The sequence below is a fragment of the Rosa chinensis genome, chromosome 1, assembly GCF_002994745.2.
Source record: "Rosa chinensis cultivar Old Blush chromosome 1, RchiOBHm-V2, whole genome shotgun sequence".
In the NCBI taxonomy this organism is placed as follows: domain Eukaryota; kingdom Viridiplantae; phylum Streptophyta; class Magnoliopsida; order Rosales; family Rosaceae; genus Rosa; species Rosa chinensis.
In genome coordinates, this window is record NC_037088.1 from 8195105 (window position 1) to 8206086 (window position 10982).

Here is a 10982-nt window from a genome sequence, read left to right on the forward strand (position 1 = left end):
ATATCGTAGACCAGCGAGCGGCTTTCAACCACCTAGAGTATTTTTGTTTGTTTTTATAAACCTATTATAACTTGTGGTGCGTAGGTTGAAGACCCAAAAAAAAAAAACCGAAAAAAAAAAACTAAAAAACAGAAAAAAAAGAAAAAATAATTTATTTTATTTTATTTTTATTTTTTTATATTGAAATGACCATTTTAGCCCTCAAGGGTCAGACTTAACGTCCAATTTGGACGGAATAGGAGAAATTGGACACGGCTGATTGAAATTGGAAAGTTTAGGGGGTAAAAAGTCAAAATTAAAAGTAGAGGGGGTGAAATGATCACACAATATTCTCTCATCAATCTCTCTGCAAAACATATTTTCCTTAAATACGTTATCAGCACGAGCCCTAACTCTAGCCCTAAAAACCAAAAAGCTGCCGCAAACCCTAACACCCGAAATTTCTTTCACCAAAAACTGCCGCAAGCTCCTAGCCCTTGCTCGCCATACAGTGCGCTGCTCATGCAGCCCTTGAGCACCCGTGTGCCGCCTACTGCCCCTGCAGCATCGTCGCACCCCTACTGCCCCTGCAGCACGCTCGTTCCTGTGCAGATTAACCTGTTTGCACGCCCCGAAACGTCTTGATCGAGACCTCAGATCAAAATCCTTTTTTCATCAAAGTTGTTCGTCTATGCCTCTTCTACCTGACCTCCAAATTTCAGCCCTATTGGAGTCGTTTTGAGACCTGTACACCATTCAAAGTGGGAGCTGTTCAGAAGCTAATCTACTCCGAATTTCAACAAGTAAGTTTTAAAGATTAAAGTTCCTGCTTTCTTGTCTTTTAAATTCCTTTATTTTCTGCAGGATTTGCAATATACGAACATGGGTTCGATTATTCAATAAGCGGAATTGTGTGGATTCACGCTAAACGGACTAAGAGTGTTCGTAATCAATGAACTAAGAGTGTTCATAATCTTCGGACTAAGTGCGTCCGCAAGCATCAATTTTTGACCATATTAAACATCATTGTTTCGGTCCAATCCAAATATTCTTGGAAATTGATTTCTTGGTAGCATAGCTTAGAAATCTTATTATTTTAGTTTTCGTGGAAGTTTTTACTCCGAAACTAATCTATTCTCCTTCATTTTTGAATGTCGAATGCAAACGTACAAAAACTCGACTTAACTAAACCAGATTCAAATAACATTGGTTATCACCGATGAGTGAATAACGTCAAGAATCATCTCACTACTAGTGGGATTCTGTGGAGAAGAGCACACAGAATAAAAATTAATTGAGAAAATCCTCTCAACCTTCCCCGTCTCAGCGCTAATGATTGCCAAGAAATATAGGCTTGTGTGCAATGCTAGACGGATCACGAGGTTTCATCAACTTATGTCAGTTACTGAGTAAGCTGATAACATACTCGTGAAAAACTATAATTCAAAGGCCCGTTGGAACTAAGAGCGTTCATGAGGCGAATTATAAATTGCACATCTAAAGGAGGGCGCAAGGAGCGGAACCCTAAAAGTTAGGGGACAACAAAATGGACGTGTGGGTCCATACAACCGCCCTACAAAGGAAGGAAAACCGCGAGATACGCGGACATGTGGCAACATTGGCCAACGTGGGAGAGACAAAACAGGCGCCGTCGGTAGTGGTGGTGTCACCACCAACGTCCATGGAGGATGTCTAAATGCACAAGGTGCATCTCAATTAATGGGTGAGGTAATGCTATAGATGGGGATCTTTAAAGCATTGGTTTAAGCACTAGAATGCGAGTGGAAAAACAAAGCTGCACAATACAAGTGTATAAAGATATAAGAGAGCATGAGGCTCATCTCGCAGCTGAAGGAGATGATGGAAATGATAATGATGTCAATCTCATCATTACAGACTTCAAATCTGGCGAGGAAAATAACCATGTTGATGCCGCAGATTTTGATTAAATAGTCCATTTATTTTCCAAGAATTATGTAATTGCAATTATGCCTTAATCAATAAAATGACATTTTGTATTAACTCTTTCTTTCTAGGCTCACCCAATTAAGTATGATGTCTAGGAAAATAGTTGAGATTAGTGGTACTTAAGTGAGCTTTGGTCCACCGACATCTCCTTTTACTTTCCTGGTCATATTTAATTGGATTACCGAACGGATTGAGTGACTACAATTTGTCTAAATTTGATTTTTATTGGATTAGACTTTGGTTAAGAAACTTTGATGTAATCATTGGCTATAAATAAAAGTGTCGATTCTTTTATTTAATGTCTTGGACATATCTTAATTCGAACTTTATTATTTCAAAGATATAAAAGCCAATGGTTTTCATGTGGAAACACATTGTGAGAATGGACAAGAGTTCATTTGCATCACCTCTAATGACTACGGACATAAACGAGTATTAGAGAAACTTATGTGTCGCTCTAGTGGGTTGTATGCAACCACTATTCGAGTCATTGAATCCAACCATGTCATGAGAGATGATTTATGGGATTCTGACACATATAGGCTTTGGCACGACCGTTTGGGACACCCAGGTCATGATATGATGATCCGTGATACTAAAGACTTCACACGGACATCTCTTCTTTAGAACGAAGAGAAGTGAGAATCAAAAGTCGATTCAAAGAGAGCATTGCACCGTCGCCGCGCCTTGGGGCGCCGCCGCCATGCACCACCGGCCGGCCAACGCCAGCGCCGTCATCCCCCTGCAGCAAAATCATGGCTTTGACGCCATGTATGGAGACTTGGCTCCTCTCTCTACTTCTCAAAGTAAATTGTGACATTGTGGCTCAACCAAAACCTTCATTGGTTGATTATAAGGCCAATCTTTCATTCTGTAAAGCCTGTTTTTTTTAGGATCAAGACCATCCTATGCAAAGGACACTAAAGAAATAATTCCATTCTTACATAGAATCCAAGGGGATTTTGTAGATCGATTCAACCAACTTGCGGACTGCTTAGATGTTTTATGGTGTTGGTTAATGTGCGGACACGCTGGTCACGTGTCGCGCTATCATCCACTCATAATGCTGCTTATGATGAACTTCTAGCCTAGAACATATGGCTACGGGCTCACTACCCAGATCATCCCATTCAGTCAATTTGACTTGATAATGCTAGAGATTTTACATCGAAAATTTTTGATGACTATTGCATATCATTGGGTATTGATATCAAGTATCATATTCCCATGTACACACCCAATTGATCTCGCGGAAAAGCCACCATTAAAAGACTACGATGGTTGCCCGGACTTTGGTAATGCGCACCAATATTTCCGCTTGGGTTATGCAATATCGCATGCAGCTATGCTAATTCATCTACGACTCATAGCCACTCAACTTTTATTTGCGTTACAGTTAGTGACTGGGTGCGAGTCTAATATCTCGTACTTATGCATATTTGAGTGTGCGATTTATGTGCCAATTGTGCCACCACAGCGCATCAATATGGGTCATAGCAACGAATGCATATATATATTTCTATTGGATATAAATCTCCAACTATCCGTCCGCTATGTAGAACCCTTGACAGGCGATCTCTTTTTCGCTGGATTTGCGAATTGTCACTTTGATGAGACAGTCTTCCCATCGTTAGGGGGAGATTAGAACGTCAATGTTCAACAGGTACGACAGGAATTGTCGTGGTCTATCCCCACTATGTCTCATCTTGATCCCCTAAAAGTGACGAGATCACATATACCTGCTGCAAACATGTCTGCAAGGATTGATGTCCCCACAAGAGGACATGGTGCCACCCAGAGGAGATGTCCCCACAAGAGGACATGGTGCCACCCAGAGGAGATGGGTACGGCACCACTACCATGGATGGTGGTATGGTGACGCCACAAAGGTGGCATAATGGCGTCATAGGCCATGGGTTCCCACTACTACAAAAAGGTCATCAGACGACGGTGAATTTCTGTTGTCTGATGACCAAACTCACCGTGGTCTAAGTGAGTGTTGTGTGATTAAAAAATCAGACAACGGTGATTTCACCGTTGTGTGATATCACTTTGCTCAACAGAATACTAGTTTCCGTTGTGTGAATGTTGCGCAGGCATGTGCCTGCCATGGCATGCGCGGGGATGCCGCGGCACAGTCAGACAACAGAAAATGAAATTTACCGTTGTCTGAGATTCATAACACACAACAGATGTAACTCATTTTTTGTTGTCTGATATTCATAACAAACGACGGATATAACTCATTATCTGTTGTCTGAAACTAATAACAGACAACGGATATAACTGATTATTTGTTGTCTGAGACTAATAACAAACAACGGATGTAATTTAATATTTGTTGTCTGAGGTAAGTAACACACAACTAAAGTAAAATTATCTCCCTTGTATGTTGATTACTCAGACAACAGTGATCGTTTTATTTCTGTTGTGTGTTATGAATCTCACACAACAGAATTTTGTTTTCTTTTGTTGTTGGTTGTTAGTTCACACAACAGCTATATTTGGTTATCCGTTGTGTGAATATTGTAATCAAATTGGGTACCAACCGGTGACTGTTGTAGGAGAAGCCTCAATTTTGAACTCTTTTATCATCACACAACACATGGTTTTGTCTTGTGTTGTATAACTTAACCTTAGACAACTTGGATTGCCTTAACAAATTGTATGAGGTTCTCTCAGACAACATATTCTTTTTATCAACTGTTGTGTGAACATTATAAACCAGTTGTGTGATTTTGGAGGTTGTGTTGTCTGAGCTTGCTTCTCACAACTTCTTGTGAACTGTTGTTTGTTCATTCATTACCTAGCTAGCTTGGAACCATTTTCCAGAAACAATCCAGCATATATTTTACCACAAAAACAGTACATATATTACCAAATGAACAGTACATATAAATTCACATTGATCCATATAATTAGTGTAACTATATAGTTGCATTTGTCAAGTACAACCAAACATCTAACTAGATAATTAAACTACTAGACAAACAAAAAAAGCATGAATGAATCAAATGCTGATAATTGTTTCATCTTATATCTATCAGCACAAGCAAAATTTCATCATGCTTTACAAAAACATCAGCTAGTGATGGCTCCTACACGTATCTATTAACCACAAACCTAGCCCACTCATTCCTTATCTCATCAATATCCACTTGGGTATAAACAAGGCTGCTTCTTCTCTCCCACTGAAAATAATTCAAGTAACCCATGTCAAAATTACCATAAAAAGCTCACTGGAACACAAATAGAATAAACAATCTTTATGGTACCTTGTTAACAAATGAAAAGTCTTTATCCTCAATGATGTCTCTCATGTATCGCATGACAAAGTAGCCGCACTCCTTGTTGTTCGGTTGAGGAGGAATACCCTAAAAGCAGTAAATCCGACATAGCAAAAACAAAAGAATCCAAAATTAATCATGGAACCTAATACAAATTTGCTTCCAGAATCCTCTATAGGAAAAACATACATACCGACAAATTTTTCCATATAGGTGAACTTCGGCCTTTCCTACCCTTGTGTGCATTATACATAGATATTGCACTAAAACATAATAGATGCACAAACTATCAGGTTTCAAGAAATAGCCATTGTACTCAACATTTCATTATTCAAACTTGTATGATTGTAACTTACCTATCAACAATGGAAACCCATTCTCCGGTGGGTAACCGCCTCTTCATGGGATCCATAAAATAAACAATTTCTTGTTCGGGATCCACAACAGTCAGTACCCAATGTTTACTATATAACAATACAATATGATTTTAATTATCAGTCCACATGTATCAGTACAAGCAAGTTATTACATATATAACAGTTGCTAGCATTCAGTTATCAAATTACTTACTCTGAGTTATACGGCAGCATGAAAATCTGTCCAGGTTTTGCAGATACCAGCCTCTCCTTTATATGTTGGGACCTTTCTTGACCTTTCCCACACCCAATTGCACCAATCATCGCAGGGTCAACAAAAGCAACCATATCCAACATTTTATATTGACTCAGGACATCATAGAGGTACCTAATTACAAGCATATACACCAATTTGAATTCAGCAACAGATTATTCACATTGATACACCAATGAGATAACACGTGGTACTTGCAAGAAATAAATCAAATTTTTTTTTTTTACCTCTGGTATATCACTATGCAGTTCCCAGTTAATTCGTTCATGGTTGCAATTATGTGCACATCTTGCCGTAGTATAAATGTTTTCCGTGCACGGCCAAACACTTCAGCCTCAATTTGAATGGTGATAGCCTTCCTATCTTTGAATCCGACCTCACCCCACATGCACAACATGCTCAATGAATTTGGTAAGGAAGCTGCCAATGATTGTAGGCTCAACTCATCCTCAGAGAGTTCGTCTTCCTGTACCACTTTCTTTTTTCTCTTCCTCTCAGGTTTCTACACATACAAGATTGATGATTTTATTTTCTAATCTTATAGGCTGCAATCTTAAGCAAATAGGAATATGGACAAATCAAGATTTGGATATATTACAATTATTATGAGTACTTACCTTCACAGGTGACATTATGACAAGCTCTTTCGGCCATGGTACCCAACTCCCCATGGCCTGCCTAACAGTTCGTATTTCATCACCCACAGGAAACGGAACTAAGGCGTTCTCCTCAATTGCAACAGAGACTGAAACACGCAAATTATTATCCCCTAGTGGATAACCATGACAAAGTTGGGAGGGGTCATTGTGTTCCATCACAGTGCCAAGAGCTACAATATGATCAACTGAACCTAATGCGAACTTGGCACTAGTCTCAACTCCTTGTACCTGAAACACACAAAAAAGCTGGAATTTTATCTTCAAATACAGATTTCTATACACTGTGTGTGTGTGTGTGAAACACACAAAAAAGCTGGAATTTTTGAACCCGTCTGATGATAATGCAAGTCTTAGGTTTCTAGGGTCAGAACCAAAATCTGGCCATTTTTCATCTACTAACTTCCATGAAGTTGCATCAGCTGGATGACGCATCAAGCCATCGCGTTTTCTGTCAGTAGCATGCCAAGTCAGACTCTTAAATGTACCCTCTGACTGAAACATTTTTTTGAATCTAGGAATAGGAGGAAAGTACCATAGTACCTTTGCAGGTACGCCTTCCCTCTCTTTCAAGTTTTTACCTACTTTCCACCTTGAAATACCACATGTAGGGCACTTAATTGCATCAATATACTCTTTTCTATACAAAACACAATCATTTGGGCAGGCATGAATTTTAGTGTAATCCATTCCTAGAGAACTCAATGTCTTCTTTGCCTCATAGACAGAGGCAGGTATCTCATTGCCTACTGGAAGAAACTCCACAAACGCAATCAACCACTCAGAGAAAGCAACATCACTCATACCGTGCTTTGCTTTCAAGTTGTAAAGCCTCACCAGAACATTCAGCCTTGTGTGCCTATCACAACCAGGGTATAACGGTTTATTAGCGTCATCTACAAACTGTCTAAACTCGTTACACTCATCACTTTCCATGTCTGCATCACTACCTAATCCTAATTCATATTCAGGTATCTCATTGCCGTTCACAGAGTAAGAACTATGTGAATCTGAATCTACTGCTGCATCATCAGTAGATTCATCAGCTGCTGAATCCAATATGGCCTCCCCATGCTCATTCCATTTATCATAACTCGCATCAATACCATTTACAAATAGATGGTCCCTTATTACAGAAGCGGAAAAGTAGTCAACATTTCCACATTTTGTACAAGGACAACAAATATGGTTAGGGTCTTTAGCATTTTCGAAGGCAAATTTACAGAACTATGTCACCCCTAATTTATATTGCCGAGATCTCCTATCCGCAACCATCCATGTTCTATCCATTTATACTACGCACAAACAGAAAAACCAAACAGGAAGACTAACTTAATTGCAGATATATCAACACGAACTCATATATATTTGTTGGTTTCTTTTAAACTGATAGGTACTGGAACAGGGAATCTCGGTGTGCAATGGACTGAAACAGCTACCAATCCAAGATTATGTTTTACCCTATATACCTTCAGCATACAGTAATATGCAATCGCACCCAAATAGGAAGACAAATTTTAATTCAGTTTTTCTCATTACAAAGTGGAAAATTTTTGAAATATGTGTACTGAAAAAGCAAGCAACAAAAATATCATTATCTGCAAGTAACATCAATAATCAAAAGCGAGCAACCAATCCGCAACCATCCATGTTCTATCCATTTATACTACGCACAAACAGAAAAACCAAACAGGAAAACAAACTTAATTGCAGATATATCAACACGAACTCATATATATTTGTTGGTTTCTTTTAAACTGATAGGTACTGGAACAGGGAATCTCGGTGTGCAATGGACTGAAACAGCTACCAATCCAAGATTATGTTTTACCCTATATACCTTCAGCATACAGTAATATGCAATCGCACCCAAATAGGAAGACAAATTTTAATTCAGTTTTTCTCATTACAAAGTGGAAAATTTTTGAAATATGTGTACTGAAAAAGCAAGCAACAAAAATATCATTATCTGCAAGTAACATCAATAATCAAAAGCAAGCAACCAATCCGCAACCATCCATGTTCTATCCATTTATACTACGCACAAACAGAAAAACCAAACAGGAAAACAAACTTAATTGCAGATATATCAACACGAACTCATATATATTTGTTGGTTTCTTTTAAACTGATAGGTACTGGAACAGGGAATCTCGGTGTGCAATGGACTGAAACAGCTACCAATCCAAGATTATGTTTTACCCTATATACCTTCAGCATACAGTAATATGCAATCGCACCCAAATAGGAAGACAAATTTTAATTCAGTTTTTCTCATTACAAAGTGGAAAATTTTTGAAATATGTGTACTGAAAAAGCAAGCAACAAAGATATCATTATCTGCAAGTAACATCAATAATCAAAAGCAAGCAACCAATCCGCAACCATCCATGTTCTATCCATTTATACTACGCACAAACAGAAAAACCAAACAGGAAGACTAACTTAATTGCAGATATATCAACACGAACTCATATATATTTGTTGGTTTCTTTTAAACTGATAGGTACTGGAACAGGGAATCTCGGTGTGCAATGGACTAAAACAGCTACCAATCCAAGATTATGTTTTACCCTATATACCTTCAGCATACAGTAATATGCAATCGCACCCAAATAGGAAGACAAATTTAAAAAAATAACAAAAAAAAATACCCAGATGAGAATTGATGGTGTTGTTGACGCTGCAAACAGGACAGTGTTCTGTTGTTCTCAAAGTAGCAGGCACCTAGCTAGCTCCCAATATACAACCAACAGCCATTTCAGAGATGGATTGAAAGTTCAATTACCTAGTACTCCCACCACCAAAGCTACACACCCATTATCATCATCTGCACCAAAAAAAAAATGTGAGAGAAAATAAAAGCATACTTCGAATTGATTATTTAGATGTCAACCTAAAGAACAAATAGAATATGCAAAACACAAAAACTGACATCAATCGTAAATGAAGAACAGCAAATCATATAATAGAAGTTATGGTATATAAAAATAGAGTGAACAGCAGGAGAAGCAAACTTTCATTAGAAATAAAATTTGTTTTCAGTCTAACCTTGTTTTACCAGATTAGTAACAGAGCCTGAACTTCGGAACTGTTGAAAAACAAAAACATGTATTATGATTGAGAACATATATAATTACAGATATGGATTATACAAATCGAAAAATTGAGTAATTAAAGTACAAAGATAAAACTGAAGAATATGAAAGTGAAATTTTACCAAGCTTTTGCTGAGATTGATTGTGATGAATAAGGTTGAAATTGCCTTTTGCACACAACCTAAAGAATAAAAACATAACAACCATCACTATTCCAGCACAAAGAAAACACCCAAAAATTCGAAACCCATATCAATTGAAAGCCAAAGTTTTGAAATTCAGATAAAATAAGACCACAATAAAAGAAAAGAAACCCAACTTCTCTTGCTTTCGCGGAAAATAAGACCACAATCACTCAAAACCCCAAACTGCAGCAGGAACAATACCCCTACAAAATCCAAACCCAGGTCAATTGAAAACTACTTAGATTGGTTGTTGTACAGCAAAAACCAAAATGTTGATGTATGATGATGGAAAAGCTGAGAGACTGACAAAAAAAAAATCAAACAAATTCGAACCCATCGCAGAGTACCTGGGATCGTTTCTGTTCGAATCAAGCATCAAGTTGTTCCCGTCTAACTCTTCTTCTTCTTCTCCCTCCTCCTCTTCCTCTTTTTCTTTTTGTCTGTTCCAACAAAATCCCAAAGCAAAAACAGATTTTATTACGCGTAATCAAACAGACACCCACCACCATAGACTGAAAATAGAACCGAAAACCACCTTGATGTGGGTGTAAATCAGATACTTCCAAAAAGAAGTAGAACCGAGAATTATGAATTATAGCCATACTTCACAGGCAAAATGTCATTCATCAAAATACCAAGGGCAGAACTATCACTCCACCACTTTATAGCCAAATACCAAAGGAACTCTATCTATTGACAAACAAACATTTTGCTTTTCTATTGGCTATAGCCTAGTACAGATTAGAGTTCATTTTTGTTTTTTCTTTTATCAACCACCTAGTTCTCAAAAACAAAGAACTACATAGACTTTCCTCAAATTAATAAAATACGATGGAAGCCAACAAAAGGAGAAGCAAGTCAACAAAGTGCAGTTCACTTCAATCATTTCTTTCATCCTCATTCCTAGAGAATCCATAATCAGAAATTGAAAATTTTCCTCCTTTTTCCATTATTCCCACATCTTCTGAGCAAACCTAAAGCAAAGCATTCAAATTTTGCTAAAAATTTCTTTGCCCCAAGTTGTAAAACACAACAAAAGAGCTTCCTAAAGAACCAATTTCTGACTCAATCATTCTCAAGTCATAAAGCTCCCACACATTGACTTCCTAAAGAACAGGTTATCAAAGATTCAAAGTTCCAATCATTTTGGCAAGATGGTTTCTGGGTATTCACAAAAGA

General features: G+C 37.9%; 1 protein-coding gene and 1 long non-coding RNA gene across 2 annotated transcripts; both read right to left on the bottom strand.

Moving 5' to 3' along the window:
• Positions 1-4829: 4829 nt before the first annotated feature.
• On the bottom strand, positions 4830-6777 carry LOC112191017. The gene is made up of 7 exons (XM_024330548.2): positions 6482-6777; positions 6092-6366; positions 5805-5978; positions 5591-5698; positions 5428-5497; positions 5223-5321; positions 4830-5138 (listed from the first exon to the last, which is right to left on the bottom strand). The coding sequence occupies exons 1-7, from the start codon at positions 6677-6679 to the stop codon at positions 5046-5048; spliced, it is 1017 nt and encodes a 338-aa protein (XP_024186316.1). The 5' UTR covers positions 6680-6777; the 3' UTR covers positions 4830-5045.
• A 2303-nt stretch (positions 6778-9080) lies between these two features.
• Positions 9081-10466, bottom strand: LOC121050567. The gene is made up of 6 exons (XR_005803486.1): positions 10339-10466; positions 10151-10243; positions 9938-10006; positions 9741-9799; positions 9572-9611; positions 9081-9350 (listed from the first exon to the last, which is right to left on the bottom strand). It is a non-coding gene; the product is annotated as an uncharacterized LOC121050567 (long non-coding RNA).
• Positions 10467-10982: the final 516 nt, after the last annotated feature.

What these genes read in the sequence shown, in the direction of transcription:
- LOC112191017 (XM_024330548.2), bottom strand. Translation starts at nt 6,679, where the DNA reads ATGGAACACAATGACCCCTCCCAACTTTGTCATGGTTATCCACTAGGG. An exon ending in ATGCTGCCGTATAACTCAGA is followed by an intron (nt 5,699 to 5,804) that starts GTAAGTAATTTG and finishes ATTGTTATATAG; the next exon opens with TAAACATTGGGTACTGACTG. An exon ending in CTATATGGAAAAATTTGTCG is followed by an intron (nt 5,322 to 5,427) that starts GTATGTATGTTT and finishes TACTGCTTTTAG; the next exon opens with GGTATTCCTCCTCAACCGAA.